At 36.1% G+C, this 20,664-nt stretch overlaps 1 protein-coding gene across 4 annotated transcripts in view; it reads right to left on the bottom strand.

Annotated features, from left to right (window-relative positions):
• LOC150094462 (hemocytin-like) overlaps positions 1-20,664 on the bottom strand; it is a 2,636,009-nt gene that overhangs the window by 789,899 nt on the left and 1,825,446 nt on the right. For all 4 annotated transcript variants that reach the window (XM_090412206.1, XM_090412207.1, XM_090412208.1 and 1 more), the window contains one exon: positions 17,872-17,943. In XM_090412206.1, the coding sequence (XP_090268332.1) occupies positions 17,872-17,943 (72 nt within the window). The remainder of the gene's footprint in view (positions 1-17,871; positions 17,944-20,664) is intronic.

The raw sequence follows: 20,664 nt of genomic DNA, 5'->3' as shown, positions 1-20,664 counted from the left end.
TTTAAAGACATCCTTCCATAGTCATTCCTCTTTGTTAAATTTAGTTTAATCCTTTATCCAAGTGTAAGCAAACAAAGTTTGCACCTGAAGTATCTTCAGGACTGAGACAACTCATGGTAAAGGTGGACCAAGCTCTCATCACTCCTTATCTCAGTATTTCCCATAATGCAAAGCACATCTCCTTGGGGACATGTATAATGCTATGCATTAAGGGAAGGGCTACTAACCAGACCGGTTTCAACTAAGACAAGGAGTGATGAGAGCTTGGTCCACCTTTACCATGAGTTGCCTCAGTCGTGAAGATACTTCAGGTGCAAACTTTGTTTGCTTACACTTGTATAAAGGATTAAACTAAATTTATTATAGTCTAACCAAGTGGGGAAAAAACTTACAACACCTTTCTCTAAATCCTGAGTAATTTAATAATAAGGTGGTACAGCTTTTGGCAACTCACATAGGTAAATATGACTTCTCCATTGCTTCTGCCTTAGTATCACCATTTTTGGGTTTGGCTCCCACTGATGAGATCCCAATAAAGGTCGAAACTAGTTGGAAGCTTGGGTAATGAATGGCAATGCTGTAGCCCATGAAGTTTTAACTGAGGCTTGGCTGTTGCTGTCACCCATGTCCTGGGTGTGTGTGTGTGGGGGGGGGTAATGAATGGCAATGCTGTAACCCATGAGGTTAACTGAGGCATGGCTGTTGCTGTTATCCCTCAGAGATGAGATATGAGCAACTGAGCAAATGAGTGGCTTTGTTCGGGTGGGGTGAGTGGCCACAGTGAAGAGTCAAAACTGATTCTGAGAGTTCTCAGTGGCAGGGTGGGGAACAACGCTGAGTTTTTGGAGCTTGACCTGTACTTGAACATTCAATAAAGGTCAAAATCGGTCTTGGTAGTGGCCCTTAATGCATAGCATTATACATGTCTGCAAGGAGATGTGCTTTGCATTATGAGATATACTGAGACAAGGAGTGATGAGAGCTTGGTCCACCTTGCCCAACAAGTTGCCTCAGTCCTGAAGATACTTCAGGAGCAAACTTTGTTTGCTTACACTTGGATAAAGGATTAAACTAAATTTAACAAAGAGGAATGACTATGGAAGGATAACTTTAAAAATGTGTTGATGGTGTGGAGGTAACAGAACTAAACCAAATAGTTGAATTATTGAGTGAGTATTTTGCACGGGTGTACAACCTAGGTGGTGACATTACTGACTGGCCAGTAATTTGCTACCTGTTTCTTGGAGCCTCCTTTAATGTAATGGAGCTATGCTCCTCTTTCTACTCCCCAGCACTTTCCTGAGCAGATACTTACATTTTAACAGCTTGCTCAGAGGAACTACCAATTCCTTTGCTCATTTGCACGATGTAGAAGCTGAAATTCTATCTAATCCTATGGCTCTATTTGCATCAAGATTCTGCCATATCCCAAATACCTAAAATTCATCTACCTCTATTCTCATGTTAGTCAGTGTCATATCTGGCAGTATTTCCACCTGGATAGTGCACCATGGAAAAATGATCCCTCAGTAAATGGATTACTTTAACTCTATTACCTCTTTACCATCAGCATTTGTTATCCTTCCATAGTTACTCCTTTAACACACCATATGGGTGATTTTAATTATGATGGTTTTAATTATAGTGAAAGAAATTCTTAGGAATTTCCTTTGTCCTCATCTTCTTATAAATAGCCTTTGCCTTCTTTCCTTACCATACTGATCACCATCCTTACCCGTGTCTTGTCCTGCTCATAGGCTTAGTGATGACTATCTTCTTTATATTCCCTCTGCATATTTTTCTTATTCAACAACTCCTATTTAATAAAATCCATCTATTCAGTGTGACACTACTTTCTTCAAACATTGTAAGATAAGGAGTGTTATGGAAGGGACTGTAGTGCTTGGTAATGGAAACAGTAGTAGTGTGAGAGACAGAGAATGGGAATGCAAGAGGAACAGAGAAACAGGGGGAGCCTGGGTGGACAGGCAGACATGGTATAGGGAGAGTAGATGTTCAAAGTAGTAGTGAATGCATAAGGATGGTCAGCATAGGAATGGAATAGATTAGGATGTGAGTGTGGTAGTTGTGATTGAGTGGATATATATGGTAAGCAGTGATAAAGGTGATTAGGCAAGGAAAGATGTGGTGGGGAAATCAGAACTAATGACTTATTAATGTACTGCTGTGTTTATTTACAATTGCCAGGAATGCGAGAAATAATAGAAATGAAATTGTTTCAGTGACTGACTTTATTTGACCTACATCACTGGAATAAGTGAAACATGGTGGAATGAAGATGATATCTTCACAGGAATAGAAATGGAAAGGTACAGTGTTTTTTGCGACAATAGAAAGGACAGAAGAGAGGAGGGAGGGGTGCAGCTGATGATAGCAGGGGAATTATGTTCACATAAGGTAGACATGAAATAGGAAAATAATGGCAATTTTTTTTTTTTTGAGACAGTGTGATATGAGGTGGAGGTTGACAGGAAGAGATATTTAGTTGGATGCTGCTATAGGCCAGGGGATGTGTAGGATGATTGTGATGAAGAAAAGAAATATATAAGCCAACTGGGTTAGTGAACAAGGGAACTGTGATTATTATGGGTGATTTTAATTATGATGGTATAGATTGGAATGAACAGATAGCATTTGGGAACAAGGAAAATGAATTTCTCGAGTTCTTGAGAAACAACTATCTAAAACGGTATGTAAAGGAGAGCAATGCAAGGATCGAGAGTTTTAGATCCGATCATTTTACCAGAGGATTAATTGTGAGATATATTCACTAGAGATATAATTGTGAGGAAAGTTTTGCACTTTTCTCTAGTTGGTGAGATTGATCATGAAGTGATTACATGGGTTGTGGCAAGCCATGTGAAGATTTCTGTGAGGAAAGAATATATGAGTCCTAGATGAGTCTTTGACTCCTAGATGAGTCTTTGACTCCATGAGGTCTTGTTTAATAATTAATAATAATAATATGGGAAAGTATAAGGCTGGTGATGACAGGCTTAAGAGACAGCTTGGAGCTATAGCATGGAATGAGACATTGAGCAATAAGGAAATGCTGCTTAGGAACTGATAAAGAACATAATAGCACCATAGTGTGAATGTATTCTGAAGATCAAAATGCTGAATAAGGTAGATGTAAAATCGATGAATGAGGGCATTAAGTATGAAATATTGAAGAAAAGGAACTTTGGAAGCAGCACAAGATGAATAATGGTAATAATCAGTTACAAGAAGAGAATAAAGAGCAGGTGAGGAGTGTGCCTCAGTTGGCAATGATAACAAAACTGCAATACAAGCAGAAAATAGCAAATCAGAAGAAAAACTATAGTGAGTGTTTTCAATATGTGACAAGTAAAAAGAAGAACAATTATAGTAAAATGATATTAATGGATGAAAATGCAAGATTGGTATCCGCTGCAGAGGACATAGTCGAGGTATTCATCAAGACATTTCATCCTCAGTATGAAATCAGAAGCTCCAAGTCATATTATGAAATGAGAGGACACTCAATGGTGAATTGAGTATGAGGTATATGAGTTAAGTAAGCTAAATGTCAAAAGTTTGATAATTATCATGAAAGAATTGAGGTAGAACCATGTAATTTGCACATTATTTTAAATATTCCCACAAAGTGTCATACATTTGTTAAAACTCTACTACATCATTTGCAATTGTCAGAGAAAAAAGTTTTCCTTTTGTTGCACAAACCAGTCCTCAGATGAAGATATGACTTCATCATCTGTGGTAAATTTTATTCCTTTCAAGTGTTTCTTTAAATTTGGGAATAGGAAATAGTCAGATGGAGCCAGGTCTGGCTAATAGAGTGTGTGAGGCAGACATCGAATGCCCAAGTTGTGTATTGTATGTTGGGTATCATGAGTAGTGTGAGCAGGTGCATTGTCCTGCAAATTCAGCATAATGTGCTCAGTTTCCTGCAGTGTTTTTCATTCAGCACCTTCTTCCAACCCTTCAATTCAATGTTGTAGAGTCTAAGGTTCTGAATTTGGTAGCAACAATCAGATGCAAGGTATACACTTGGTGGGGAAATTTTGGAGGAAGTCAAGAAGATAAAAGATTTTTGGAGTGGTGGTGGACATGGATCTGAGGTTCAGAGGTTACATTTCAAAAGTGGTGAAGACATCACATCAGATTATTATTATGTAATTATTATTATTATTATTATTATTATGTAACACCTCCAGGGAGTCCTTAGACTCATTGAGGGAGAGCACCTAATCTACAACTCTCTGTCTCCACCACTCAATCCACCAACTACAACTAACTGCAACTACACCAATGCCATCTACTGGCCACTACCACCACTAGTATTTTTACAATCACAAACATCCATGCCCATGGCAGGATTCAAACCCACAGCCTTTTTGCCGGAGAGCAGATATGCTAACCACTTGGCCAACCAGGGCCACCAGCAAAAAAATAATAAGTTAGGAAATTATTATTATTACGTGATACCTCCAGGGAGTCCAAGGACTCATCGAGGGAAAGCACCTACTCTACACTACAACTCTCTGTCTCCACTACTTAATCCACCAACTGCAATTACACCAATGCCATCTACTGCCCACCACCACAACTAGTATTTTCACAGACAATCGCAAACATCCATGCCCACAGTGGGATTCGAACCCACAGCCCTTTGGCTGGAAAGAGGATACGCTAACCACTCAGCCAACCAGGCTGGCATTATGACAGTGATGTGGAAGACTTGTAGAAATAAAGAGGTTCTGGATCCATTGTATCAGGCTTTCATCAGGCCTCATATGGATAATTGTGCACAGATTTGGTCCCTTTGTTTTTAGGGTGATGAGAACATATTGGAAAGAGTCAAGAGAAGACTAAGGTCGAAACTAGTTTGTTTCAACCTTAGTCTTAATATGGGACTGATTGAGAGAAAGCAGTTTGCAAAGACTTGTGAATAGGAGGAAGACAGGGATACGACTGTGACATTTCCCTCTCTTCCTCATATTTTCAAGGCTTTGAAAACTGCATTCTCACAATCTCTGCAAACTTACCAGGTTAATGTGGATGAAATTTTTCATAGAATGGGAGAATGAGGCTGAACTAGAGGACAAACCTGGAATTTGTATAAGGTGGGTGTAAACAGGGAGTAGGCTCTTTTCATTGAGAGTGGTTGGTGAGTGTAGTGCATAACAGTGTGGTGAATGCATATATATTGAGTGAGTTTAAAACATTTGATGTCTTTTGTGTGCAGCAGTGTTTGCCTCTGGCAATGAGCCTTTTGACTCCATGGAGGTCTGGTGTTACCATCTCCATGGTAACACCATATCAACTACCATCATCATCAAATTCCTGACATGTACCCTCAAGGGGTGTAGAGGATATTATGATACAGCAAATGCCTAATAGAGTGGTGAGAGCGAGAATGGTCAATGAGTTTAAGGAGTGGTATGATAGACTTTATGTTTCCTAGGAAGGACATCCTGCGATGAGTCTTTTGACTCCATGGAAGCCTGAATAATGATAATAATGATAGTAATACATGAAAGCTTACATCATTACTAACTTCATATCAGCAATTTTCCTCCAAATCAATCTGTTATCTGTCAAGACTCCAACATTATGAGATCTTTTGACTCCATGGAGGCCTGAATAATAATAATGATAGTAATACATGAAAAACTTACAACATTACTAACTTCAAATCAACAATTTTCCTCCAAATCAATCTGTTATCTGTCAAGACTCCAACATTATGAGATCTTATATTTCTATCTTCTAAGGCAATTTTTACTCTATCAGTCCACATACATCTTGGTCTTTCTATGGGTCTTTTTCCTGCCAACCTGGCAGAGGACACTTGCTTTGCTAATATTTCCTCTCATGGAAAGTTCTTTTTTAACATCCTCATTTTTAATATGATATTGTCATTGATGTCATCTGCTCACACTCCTAGTCTTTCACAGTGCTGTCATATCTGTGGTGTCTAGTTTTTGGTCAAGTGATTTATTCTAACCCAATTCTCAGATCCATAAGTTATAATTGGTTTGAACACTGTCTTATATACAGCTAATTTAGTGTTTTGATTAATTTCTCATTTATTCCATATAAATTTATTCAGTTGACTTCCTACCAAAATGGCTTTTTTGATTCAGTTGTCTATTTCCATATTTAATTTACCATTTTCACCAAAAATTGTGCCTAAGTAGCTGAAATGTTTTTCTTGTTCTATTGGTTCTCCATTCATAATGCAGTTTATATTTTCAAAGTTTCTGCCTATTTTTATGGTCTTTGTCTTGCTATTGCTGATTTTCCTACCAAATTTATTACAACAGTTATTCAATTTAGTAGTTCTTCAATTTAGTCAGTGAATCTTGCAGATTTGTACTGGATTTATTTAAAAGTATAACATTGTATGCATAAAGTAAAGAGCTGAGATTAACATCTCCAATTTTGATATCAGGTTTAACACAACTTTCCTTCATAATGTGATCCATATAGATAATAAATAACAGAGGAGATAATGTACATGCTTATCTGACACCAGATTTAACATCAAACCATCTTCCTGTACTTCCTTCAATTCTAACTGCTGACTTACAACTCAAATAAAGACTAAGTGTTGCTTGATATAATGCCCATTGACACCATATAACTGCAGCGTTTTGAATAGCTATTCTCTTTGAACCTTGTCATATGCCTTTTCCAGATCTACAAAACTTAAATACGTATCTTTCTTATATTCCCATGATTTCTCCACTATTTGTCATAAAGTGAAAATCTGATCCTGACAGCCTCTATTTGGTCTGAATCCAGATTGTTCTTCACCAAGTTTCCACAATCCTTCCCAACTGTTTCTCAAGTATGCTTGCATAAATCTTACCAGAAACACTTAATTGGGACAATATCTCTGTAAATCTCACATTTAGTTTTATTTCCCTTTTTGTATATGGGTACTATGAAAGCTCTACTTCAATCACTAGGCCTTCAGAACTATGCAGTGCAGCCACTGCAAGATTTTTTTACCTCCATACTTGAGCATTTCTGGTTGAATATCATCTGTTTCTGCTGCCTTTACGCATTTCAGGTTTTGATGGCTTTTTCTACTTCAAGTATTATTATTATTACAGGCAACTCCAAGGAGTCCTTAGGCTCATTGAGGGAGGCCCTAAACATCATATCAATGAAAACTATTCGGCATTCACACAGTATTTATCATACTTTGCTTTGAACTCATTTGCAGTCATGGCACCCACAACAAACTCTGGCAGCATATTCCGCTCATTCACCATTCTCCAAGTAAAAAACCTAGTTGTAACACCCTTGCTAACTACACTCTTGCTCAGTTTCTATGGATTGCCCCTAGTTCTCCCATCACCAGACTTCTGAAAAAATTTCCTCTGAATTAATCTTGTAAAAACCCTTCAGTAATTTGAATGTCTCAATCATATCATCCCTTTTCCACCTATCAACTAAATTTCTGTAACCCACAGATCTTCAACCTGTTCTCCTGATCAAGATAATAGCTGGTCTTGGTCAGTCGCTCTGGATCCTCTCTACCTCCTCCCCATCAAGAAGAAACCCTGGAGCCCAGATCTGGGCACAGTAGTCAAGATGGGATCTTATCAAGACTCGATAAAGAGGAACAGTAACTTGCTTATCTCTGCTCATCAAAGTATTCTGCAGTAACCACGTGATCTGATGAGCTGATTTAGTCACTTTTGCTATTTGCCCCCTTAAACTTCAACTCCCTCTCCACCAACACTCCCAAGTCGCTGGCTTCATCAACCTCCTGGAGTACAGTTCCACCAATGTGATATACTGCTGCTAATTTTTTCACTCCAAAATGCATAACCATACCATTTGCTACATTAAACTGACATCCATTCTCATTAGCCCAGACTCCAAATCACCTGCAAAATTTTGATATCATGTGCATTCACTATGGCTCTACCCAACTTTGCATCATCAGCAAATAAATGAATAGTTCTTCTCAGATTCTTTCCTATATCTTTAATGAAAAAATTAAATAGCAGTGGTCCAAGAACAGAACCCTGTGGCACACTACTAGCAACAGGCCTTCTTTTGGACTTCAATCCTGAATAAACTACTTTCTGATATCTCTTAATGAACCACCCTCCTATCCATCTCACCAACCCTATATCCATCCCCATGTGCTGCAGTTTACTGATTAGAATTCCCTTAGCAAAGTCTAGCAGTATCACTGTGAATCCATTACCCTTATCCAGTTCAGCCATCACTGTATTATAAAACGTCAGCAAATAATGCTGAGGCATGATCTACCCTTCACAAAACCATGCTGTCTTCCATACAGTATCCCATTTTCATCTATCCCTTTCTGTATTTTGCTCTTGACTAATATCTCCAAAATCTTGACAACGATTCATGATATGCTGATCAGTCGGTAATTTGCAACAGCAGTCTTGGAACCTCCTTTATGCAATGGAACTATTTTCCGCTCTTTCCACTCCCTCAGGGTCAACCCAGAGCTGAGACTTAAATTAAACAATATGGTCAAGGGAACTGACAATTTGTTTGCTGCTTCAAGTAAGACTCGAGCTGGTATACCATCCAATCCCACAGATGTATTTACATTAAGGTTCTGTAATATATTTCTCACCTCCATTTCATTCACTTCAATTCCTGTATCAGCCATTCGTTCTCTCATTCCTGCAATATCACAGCCTGGATGATATACTCTTGCAAAGTGTTCACTTAGTAATTCTACTATTTCAGCTGATTCAGTTACCTCCCTACCATCGGCATTCCTTAGAATCATTTTGCCGTACACATTTTTTCTTTTACTTGCAGCATATCGAAGAACTGTTTGGGATTCTCTTTAGCTTGCATTGCTAATTTCCTTTCATAATTTGCTATTACTTTTCTTACCACACTAGTTACCTTTCTGGCCTGTGCTTGTACTGTTTGTGTGCCTACACACAAACAGTTTAATGGTGTTATTCATCCATTTAACTTCCACTTGATTTACTCTCCGGACTCTAGACAACTCCAAATATGACTAGGTATGCAGTCAGATATTACCTCCCTCAAAAGCTCCTTAACCATTTCCCATGCACTATCAACATCCAGCCTTTGCAGTTTAACATGCCATGGTACTGATCCAAGCAATCTCCTAAGCTTGTCATACTTACCAGCTCAGTAATTCCATATGTACTCTGTCTGGATATGTATTTCTGATTGCATACCTGTTAATTTTTACCACTGTGCTTTCACTGATTGTTTCATTTAGCAATTTTCTGAAGTAATTACTCCATACATCAAGGATATCTTTTACTCCAGTTTTCATGTCACCTTTATAATCTCTAATTCCTTTTACAACACTCTTTCCTCCATTTCTGAGCTTTTTCAATAGCCTTCAAAATATTTTGCAACATTCCTTATGTTTATTTTCTATGTTCTTGCCAAAGAAGCCTTCTCAACTTTTGGTTAGCTAGTTGTACACAGTGTTTAGCTTTCTTACATTTGTCTCTGTATTCTCTAAGAGCACAAGCTTACTTATTTGGCAGGATCTTTCGATATGCTTTCTTCTTTTCCTTCACTGCCTCTTTAACTTCCTGTGTCCACCATGAAGTTCTGTTTTTTCTATCTTTGCAGACAACCTCACCACATGTGCCTCTCTGGCTAAATCAATCAATGTTTTCAGGGGTTGTCAGTGAATCTCCAAGGTTTGTTTCCTGTTCTCATACTTTTATTTTTTCTTAAATAATGTTTGTGTATGTGTGCGAAGGTTTCTGTGGTTCAGTAGTTCGAGAGATAGATTCTGATATTGAGACAACATGTTTATTAAATACAAACAGGATACGTATGAACAGGATACATGAAAACCTGATAAGTTTTGTAAGTGTATAACTTACATCATCAGGGGCATTGGTGTATAAAAAAAGATTAAACAGAACTAACAAAGATTAAATTCATAGTCCATTAGATGTTTCTAACTGTAACATTGAAAAAATTGAAGCATTTGTCACTGAATGTTTGTTGGAACATTGTTATTTGTTGTCACGTTCTGTGCTTCACGTGTGTTATGTACGAGATCTGAGGAAGTTAGATTTTTTATGAATCCCGAGCACTCTGGGTGTAATATCAAACCTTGGTTTTTATTGCACTGTGTACAAATTCTAAGCATTTTTGCTGTTTTCTTGAATTTCCTTGTGAAACAGTTTTTATCAATATATGACATGATTGTTTTTTCCCAAAGTACTTTATGGTCAGTGGAAGTTGTGTGGAAAGCTAGGTCTGATTTGTGTTCGCTTCTGTTTTCTACATCTTTTTTATGTTCTGCCATATAGATTTCTCCTGACCTTCCCGTCTGGCCTATGTAACAAATGCCACAAGAATGATAGATTTGATAGACCCTGGTATTTTATGGAATGGTGCGAAGGTTTTGATATATGTAGGAATCTTCATATTTTTTCTAAAGAGGGAAAAGCTACTTTTAAGTTGTACTTGCAGAGCAATGTCGCTAATCTGTCTGTGACCTTTTTGATATGTGATAGGGAGATTGCATTCTTGAAATATTGTTTTCTATGTTGGTTGAAAGGAGCTGTGTTCAGCAATTTTTGATTGTTTTTGGCTCAAGTCCATTAAGTCTGAGGTTCTGTGTTAAGTAGTGTAATTCCTCATTTCACTTTTTTTCCGTGCTGTATATCTTATATGCTCTGTCTCTCAAGGTTTTCATTATACCTATTTTTTGTGAGGGGTGGTGTGAGACTCCATTAAGAAATCTTCCTGTAGTGTCGATATTCAGTAAACGGATAAGGTTAAACTTTTTTCTTCTTCATTTTTTTCTATGAGGATATCCATGAAAGTTAATTTTTCATGTTCTTCTATTTCCAAAGGGAATTTTATATTCGGGTGTATTCTGTTAAGATATTCTTTAAAAACAATTAATTCATCTGTTATTCCTGGCCAAATGACAAAAATGTCATCCACATATGGTAATCATCTCTTAGGTTTCTTATGATAGTTTTTTGGAGCATTAGTTTCAAAGTTTTCCATGAAGAAGTTGGCTAAAGCTGGGGAGAGGGGGGGAGGGCATTGGTAGTCCTTCCTTTTGTCAAGGACATAACGAGGGTATGAAGCACCTGTGGCAAGTGTCTAACTTGAGCCCCCCCAACTTAAAAATGACAAAAATGTTATACGTTTTGCGCCCCAAACCTAGTTGCAGCTGTGGCAGGCACCCCTTTCACCATGCCCTCGTTATGGCACTGCCTTTTGTTCCCAAAATTTGTTCTGGAAAGTGAAAAACATATTATTCATGCAGTGTTTGTATAGTTCTAAAACATCTGGTGGAAAAAGATTTTCAAGAAGAGTCACTGTATCGATTCTCGGTACTTTAGTAAAGAGGATGACTATATCCAAGCTTGCTAAAACGTCTGAAGGTTCTATATTGACATCCTTGATCTTCTCAGTGAAATGCAAACTGTTCTATATGAACGAATCTGTTTTTCCTATATGTGGCACTAACATGTTTGTCAGATATTTCGCCAGATTTCATGTTGAGGAATCTCTTCCATCCACAGTCAGTCTAAATGGGGTATCTTTTTTATGTATTTTTGGTGCACCATAAATTCTTGGGACTAATGGGAGTTTTAGATGATATAGTTCTTAAATATAGAGTTTTCTCTCAAATGTTTGTGTATTTTAGTCTGTAGTTCACATCTGAGAGCTGCTCAACTTTTATTCACTATAAAATTTTCTTCAATTCTTCTTTATAATATGAAATTCAATTTTATCCTACTCAAGATTAAATGGTGATCACTTCCAATTTCAAATCCTCTGAACACTCTAGTGTTCTGCAACAATGAGCAAACATCACCATCAACAATAACATAGTCAATGAGACTTTTCTTATTCCTTGCCTCTTCTCTTAATGTAAAATTATTTATTATTAATATTATTATTACCCAAAACCTCATGGAGTCAAAGACTCATCTAGGAGGTACTTTTATCATTCACACAGCTCATCATACCGTGCTTTAAACACACTCAAATTCTCTGCAGACACCATACTCTCAGGCAAGGCATTCCAATCATTCACAACTCTGAATGAAAAAAACCTGCTTCTCACTCCCCTACTCACACCCTCTGTATACAGTTTCCAGGGATGACTTCTGGTTCTCCCCTGATCTCCCACGTTATTTTCTGTAGAAAATGCCCAGCATTGATCATATAACAACCCCTAAATGACTTGTAGGTCTCTATCATATCTCCCCTCTTCCTCCTGTCCACCAGACTCTGCAATTGCATCTTCTCAATCTTTCCTCATAGTCAACATTCCAGAGGTTAGAAACTACCTTAGTTAGTCACCTCTGGACTCTTTCCAACATTTCTTCATCCCTCTGAAAACCAGGTGACCAAATCTGGGCACAAAAGTCCATGTGTGACCTATCAAATCCTTATACAATGGAACAAGAATCGCCCTACTTCTACAATTCAGTGTCCTCTTATGCTGCCTCCATAATGCACTTTTTCTCTGTATCACATGCTTAATCTCTTTATTCATCCATTTCCCACCTACCTTATTTAAACTTCTCACCCTTGGAAACATTCAGACATTGCATCTACTAAACAGTTTTTGAAAATTCCCCAAGCTTCATTGATCTCTTTTCCAGCTAACTCCCCATTCCACACTACACCCGCAGTAGTCTCCTGAGCTCTTCATAATCACCCCCCCTTGTAGTTCCACATATACCCTTTCTCATGATTACCCAGGTAATCATCTCATGGTCACTCTCACCAATTGGTGGATGATTTGACACCTCATTTATAATTACATCCTCTGATGAGATGACCAAATCCAAAACCCTCAATCCTCGTGTGCCCTCTGTTACATACTGTCTGAGGTAGTTATCCCTCAAAAACTCAAGAAACTCATTTTCTTTACTTCCAGTTGCTATCTCATCATTCCTGTCTATATTGCCATAAATAAAATCGTCCATAATGATCACTCTTTTCTTATTTGCTTGGCTAATTTAATTATATATTTCATAGTCACTACCATCCACATTTCCTGGTCTATAACAACATCCAACCAAGTATTTCATTCCATTCACCTTTATCTCACACCATACTGCCTTAAAACCTCTGGCACTATTACCCTCTTGCATCTCTGTTTTGTATGGACATAACTTTCTCTATCATCAATAGCACTCCCCTTCACTTTTTACCCCTTCTATCCTCACAAAACACATCATACCCTTCCATCTCTATTCCTGTCAGGATGTCGTCCTCATCTAATCATGTCTCACTTATTCCAACAATTTTGGGGTGAACAGACTCAATTAGTGCAATCATTTCATCTGCCTTGTTTCTTACACTTCTAAGCATTTGTATACAAACACAACAGGTCATTCATGGATCTACAGGTAGTTCCACTGATACCACTCATTCAATGTGATCTCTCCATGTGCGACTGGGGATATTTCCCTTTCTGCTTATTCATTTTAGAATCCTCTTCAATTCCAACTGTTTCCTGTTGATCCCAGGTCATTCCATTCCTTTCCTGTCTGCACATGCTCTCAGATTGTCTTGGACCATCCACCTTTCTCATGCTGTGTACCCCTGTCCACTCTGAACTTCCCCATTTCCCTGTTCATCTTGCACACTCATTATCTCATTTTCCATACTCATGCCACTCACTTCCTTGTTCATAACCACCCCTTCAATCTCTCCTGTCGTACTCTCCTTCTCTTCCACATCACTTCCCACTTGATCTGATTCATTCTCTATACTCATTATTACTTCTCTACCTTTCAGCAACAGTCTCTCCAAGCGACTGACAGCATAACCACTCAAATGCAACTGGAACATTGTGTTAGTAATAATAACAGGTATTTACCATTATTATGGGCTTTGCTCTTTTCTCCAAATTTTTCCAAAATATTTTTGTGTATATGACAATCATTTCCTACTATTTTGATCTCCAACAAGGACCTTTTTCATTGCTTCTGATGCTTTCTCTAAAGTCTGAAAAATTCCTCCACATCTACTTTAGTGGAACCTTGTGTAGGACCATAAGCATAAATAAGTCTCTTTGTCCAGTTCCCGATTTTGATATTTGCCCGCATCACTCTACTTGATATTGCCTACCATTCAAGAAACTTAGCTTTGTATTTAGTGTTGAATACTATAGTTACCAATTCTTTTCCCTGATTGTTATTGCCTGAATATAACATTTTGTATTTATTGCTTAGAAAGATACAGTTATCTCTTGCTTAATGCGGTTTTTTTTAACGTGGAATTTAATTAACACAGTGAAATTAATTGCAACAATCCCTTTATACATGTGGCAAGAGTTTTAATTAATGCGCCTTCAAATTTACCATGCAAAATCATGCAAGCCTCATGGAGTGTTTCCTGGCCAAGAGAAAGAAAGTCATGAGCATGATGACCTCATTCCTCCCATTAAGGATTAAGAGTGGGTGTATTACAAGCTCCAATTGCTCTACAAATCAGGTTCTTAATAAATTTTACGGCTCATTAATCATGTTGAAGAATAAGAGCAATCCAGCTACCAGGTCATTAAGTGAAAAAAAAGAGGAAGAAAGTAATTACCTTAGATACAAAACTTGATATAATAAAAAGATTTAAACATGGTAAAAGTAAAAGTAAGATTGCAAGTGAATTTGGTTTTAACAAGTCTACAATACAGACTATTTTATCCAAAGCTAATGAATATTGCGAGCAAAGTAAAGTTGCATCTACATCTGAAAGTATGCATTGACCACATAACCGAAGTGCTATAATGGTTGAAATGAAAGATCTGTTGATTATTTGGCTGGAAGACTGCAATCAAAAGAAAATTCCAATTAGTGCCTATAATATATGATGAAAGCTCAAAGCCTCTTTTCAAGACTTTAAGAGACTAAATATAAAGAAGTCAATTCAAAATTCACAGCTACCCAAAGGCTGGTTTGAAAATTTTAAATCTAAGGCTTGACTAAAGAGTGTGAAAATAACAGATGAAGGCTGCAAGTGCCGATGGAGATGCATCTACATTTCCTGCTGAGCTGCAGAAAATTTATTATGATAACTGACAAATTTTCAATGTAAATGAAACTGGTCTCTATTGGAAAAAAATGCCACCTAGAACTTTTATATTATTATTATTATGTGACACCTTCAGGGATTCCAAAGACTCATCGAGGGAGAGTGTGCCAACAGCATTGAACAATTGGTCCCCTTCCAACTACTAACCACACTCAAACTTGCTTAACTTTTTGTGAGCCATTAGTAGCAGAGGCTCTACCAATCAACCAACATATCAAAAAAGAAGTAGCACAGCCTGGCTATAAAGTATCAAAAGAGCGCTTAACTGTTTTGTTTGGATGGAATGCTAATGGAGATTTTAAATTGAAGCTGCTGCTTGCTTTAATATCCTCATGGCCAATATCACTTGGGTTACCCAAAGACTATTTGAAGATTAGTTATAAGTCTTATTTTTGTTCCAGCAGTTGAAGCTTATTGCAAGAGCTCTTTTGCTTCTAAAAGCAAAAGAGCTCTTCCAAAGCTCTTTTGCTTTTAGATAACACACCTGGTCATTTAAATTCTCTTAATGATCTGTGTGAGAACGTGAAAGTTTTATTTTTTCTGTCTAGAAAGTCATTATGCTTGTTATCATAAAATTTATGCTGATAAGAAAAAATCTAAAGCTGTTCAAACAACTTGATAACTTTTTTTTGATAAAAAATTACAGTATCTAATGTAGGTACAAGCATTTATTAAACATTTACCTTGCATTCAATTTTTAATACCATATAAAACGAATCCATATAAAAAGTAATCTTTTTATCTGGTACTTTTTTAAGATTACTTTTTATATGGATTCGTTTTATATGGTACTAAATTATCAATATGTTAATCAATGATGGACAAATTGTAATTCCATTGATACCATTGATTATTATATTTGATTAACATGATTTTTATATACGTGGTAACATCAAAGGATTAATGAATTGCATTAACTAAGGGATACCTGTATTATATATTAAACTGAAGTTTTACTATAATACAGTAGTTATTTCTATAATCTTTTAAAATAAAGACAATGAAATTCATAAAAATACTCTGCTACTATAAAATGAATCCAATATCCCTAATAACTATCACTGCTATAGTAAAACTTTAGTTTAATATAAATTTTTATATTAAAAGAGAAAAATCATTCAACATCTCAATACAGATATCAAGGTCATCATCATCTGGAGTATACACATATATACAAACAAGCTATATTGCAATCCACATAGTATGCTAATCACACTAATTTCATGTATGTATTAATAACACCTCTGGTGAAAAAAAAAAAAAAAAAAAAACTTACTACATCAAACTTTTAAAAGTCTTGTTATTTGTTATAAACAGGGCTTTGATGTAGTAAGTGTTTTTTTTTTTTTCTTCTTCTTCTCTTCTTTTAGTAAGGCCAGTAGTCAATGGTTGATCAGATTAGTTTGCATACTACACAGATTTTAACATATCTGGTTTCTTTGTATGTATGTGTACACTCCAGATGATGATTTTTATATAAGGTCAAGACACTAGGTGATTATTTTGGTTTATACTAAACTGAAGATTTACTACAACACATGAATTATTTCTATAATTTTTAAAAATAAAGGCAACGAAATTCATAAAAATGTGCTGTGCTACTATAAAATGGATCCAATATCCCAAATTATTTTAAATACTCTAAATTATTATTGTTTATATTAGAAAGGTTTTATCATCAGTTTATTATATGTTAAAGATACCAAGAAATTTTATATGGAATATAATTTTATATTCGGATGTGTATAAGAAATGCATAATGAGAAGGGTCACTACCATTCCAATTATGCATTGCATTATACACTTCCGAAAGGGACGTGCTTTGCATTATGGGATACATACTAAGGCAAGTTATATGAAGTCATTAGCCTCTATATACAAGTAGCTCAGACGTGAATATATTTCACGTGCAAAACATTGTTTTGCTTCCTTTGGAAAAGGATTAAAACTAAGCATAAAATTTCTTAGTATCATCAACGTATAATAAACCCAAGGTAAAAAACTTTCTACCTCTTTCTCTCATCCAGAGATTTTTCTTAATAAAGTCAAGCACCTTTTGTCTACTTGTATATGAGATATATATGACTTCTGCATTACTTCAACCTTAGTATCTCTCCCAGGTCCGGCTCCCATTGATGAGACCTCAATAAAGTTCAAAACTAGTTAGTTGTTTGATTCCCAGGGAGCAGAGTTTTTGCTCCCTTAAGGTTTTTGCCTTAGGGAGCTTTTGAGCATCTCGGGATTTGGATCCATTAGGGTGACCTGTATTAGGGCTTCCTTAGCTGATGCTTTTCCTGGAATATGAGCGGTTTTGCTTGGTGGTAGGGGAGCCTGTCACTGAGCAGAGCAACTGCTGAGTTAATTGATCACTCATGTTGCTCATTGTTGGGTGATCTGAGTGATCGCATGAATTTTTGGAGAGGTAATCCTGCACTTAAACAGGGAAAACTGGTCTAAGTAGTGACCCTTCCCATTATGCATTTATACATGTCCAAAAGAGCACATGCTTTGCATTATGAGATACATACTAAGGCAAGTGATATGAAGTCATTAGCCTCTATATACAAGTAGTTCACACGTGAATTTATTTCATGTGCAAAACATTTTTTTGCTTCCTTGGACAAAGGATTAAAACCGAGTATAAAATTTCTTGGTATATTTAACATATTATTGCTTATCTTTTATTATTAAGCAAAAAATATAGTAATATTGTTTCTTTGTATGTTTTTATTCAGTCGAATAATAAAAAGTATTAAGACTAGTTCATATTTCAAATTTTACCTGCTGGGTTATCTATACTGCATATCATTGTGGGAGTCACTGTTGTTATGGTTACTCTTTCTGATGTAGTTCCTGTAAGGAATGAAAATTAAATAGTAGCTGTAGTTGTAACATTTTTTACATAAAGAGAACAATGATCACCTTGCAAATCAAATATTATATTACTACTATTATTATTATTATTGTTATTATTATCATCACTGATGACCTCTATGCACAAAAGGGCAACAGGTAAAACTATCCATATTTCATTCAGAGTAATTCTCTTTCAGTTGGGCAGAGATGTGGCACCCTCACAGCTACACTTGACGTGATAACATTGAGTACAAAATGTAGTTTCAATGTTGTATATCTGAATTTTCCATCTGCAATTAAGATGTTTTTAATAAGAAAACTAAAATATTTATATGTTAACAGTGTTGTTAAAATATCTTTACTCTGGTACATAATATTTCTTTTTTTAAATGAATCTTCCACAGTCACCTATCCACCAAAAAGATCATAATTTGAATATTTAGATTAGCAAACTTGAAAAGTTTGTTAATCTAAATATTCAAATTAAATCTTATCAGGTTTTATTTACTCAGACATATGCTATTGACTCAAATTTTTTTCTTTTTTCTTTTTTTTAAAGTCATGCTAATATCATTCCTAATTTTGCTAGGATCAAAGAAACTATTATATCTCCTAGAACACAAAACATTTACCTTAACTCTGATCACTGCCTTATTTGTAATCAATGTACAACATCAAAAAATAAAAATAATGATAGTTGAGGGAAAGGCATATTCTGTCTTTTTTTTTTTGTGGCTTTTACAAAGGCATTTGACAGGGTACCACATGATAAGCTGATATTTAAGTTGCATCACATGGTTCTATATGTCAGCTTACTGAACTCGATTCAGGATTACTCTGTTATAGGTATCAGAGAATCGAACTTTTCTAATCGAAGGGTGCAACGTACCATCGTTCTTCCAATTGCACTACAGAGCCGCTTATATATGATTGAGACTTTTAAACTGTTGAGAGTTGCTTGCAGGGTTGACACTGGGGAATTTTTCACTTGCTGGAACAGAGAGAAAGGAGCAAAGAAAAGGGGCTATCTCTGGAAGTTACGAAAGAAGCTGTGAGCTTTGTTTGCATGGAGTGTGGTTGAACAATGGAATGCATTGTCAGTTACAGTGGTGAGAGCATAAACGGTCAATGAGTACAAGGAGTGGTTTGATAGATTTTGTTTTCTAGAATGGGCCTCCCTCGATGAGTCTTTTAATTCCATGGAGGCCTGAATAATAATAATAATAATAATATAAAATAATTTTTTTATACAATTCATTCTTGAAATTGTAATCTAAAAATGTGAATTCAAATATTCTAGAACCTAAATTACTGTACACAGTGTCTACATATATCAAAGTGTTTCCTCACTTTTGCCAATAAAAACACAAATCTTCATCTTAACCAGAAATCTGAAAATATTCTAAAATGGCTTCCAGCTTAATCCAACTTCCATATGATAGTTGTTAATCACTCTCTCATAGCACAAACTTAACATTTTAGCCGAAGGCCATACATATGCCATTATTCAAAGGGGCTTCCCTTATATGGAATTCCCCACATTGTTGAATGTAACATTTCATCTTTCCAGTGAAGCAACTGTAATAAAAGCTTTAAAGGTGCCAAGATTGTCTATAGTTCAAAAACTCCTATGCTTAATATTTAAATTGCTGACTTTTAAGACAGTAAATTAAAATATTCATGACTTAAAAAATAATAAAAATCTTATTATTACTGTAATCACCGTTAGCATTAGCACAGAGAACTCGATAACATTATCTAGTAGCGTTTATAAAAATACAGTACCCATCATGCCTGATCACCAAGGATATATTATTTACCAAAACCTCAGAAAACTGGCTATTCACCTAGACTCTTAATTCATCAACAAAATCAGTCAATTTCTATTCAGCCTTCTCAGTTTTCTTAGTGATCATTTTTGTTCATGTTATAAATAACACAAAATTTATCTCAAAAATTAAAAACTTAAAACTCAATTCCTCTGATTTGGTTGCATATAAAAATAAATGTCAAAAGATCTGAGCGCATATTGTGTCATCTGGGAAGACAGCAGAAGATCCCAAGAGTGCCTCTGATTTTGAATCATTTGCATAGAAAAGTATAACATCAGAGTATTAAATTCTACAAGCTTGAAACAGTTGCTGGTAGACAACAGGAAGGGTTGAAAATTGGTTGCCTGCAAAAGAAAAGGCTACGTTGTGGTAGTGTGCTGCAGTGGGAGTGTATTTAGTGATATATGGTTGTTTACTACCCCATTTTTGGTCACTTGCCTCTGAATCCTCTCCACCAATTCCTCATCTCCAAGAAATACAGGGGATCAGACTTGAGCACAGTAGTCTGGATGTGGGCATATCAACGCTTTATAAAGAGGAATAACAACTTTCTTATCTTTACTCATTAAAGTGTTCTTGAATAGCCAATTAATTTTATGGTGTATAAGATGCACTTTTTTACCTTAAAAATTCATCTTAAAAATGGGGTGCATCTTATATAATGAAGGAAAAGATTGTTTCCTCTTTTCAAAGTCATATGCACTCCCTTTTATGTTCCAAGATCTTTGTAGGCGGTTAATGGTGCAATCAAATTGATGCGTGACCTTCATGTGACTTCTAGCGCATCATTGGCTAGGAACTTGGCGTGGTCAGAAGGAGATTTTGTACAATTTGCATAAAGAAAAGCGCACGGAACATAGAAAAATTGCAAAGTGGCCAGAACTAG

The sequence above is a fragment of the Typopeltis vanoorti genome, chromosome 22 (assembly GCF_054136105.1).
Source record: "Typopeltis vanoorti isolate ZY-2024b chromosome 22, IOZ_Tvanoo_1.0, whole genome shotgun sequence".
Lineage (NCBI taxonomy): Eukaryota > Metazoa > Arthropoda > Arachnida > Uropygi > Thelyphonidae > Typopeltis > Typopeltis vanoorti.
This window is presented reverse-complemented; position numbering and strand designations above follow the sequence as displayed.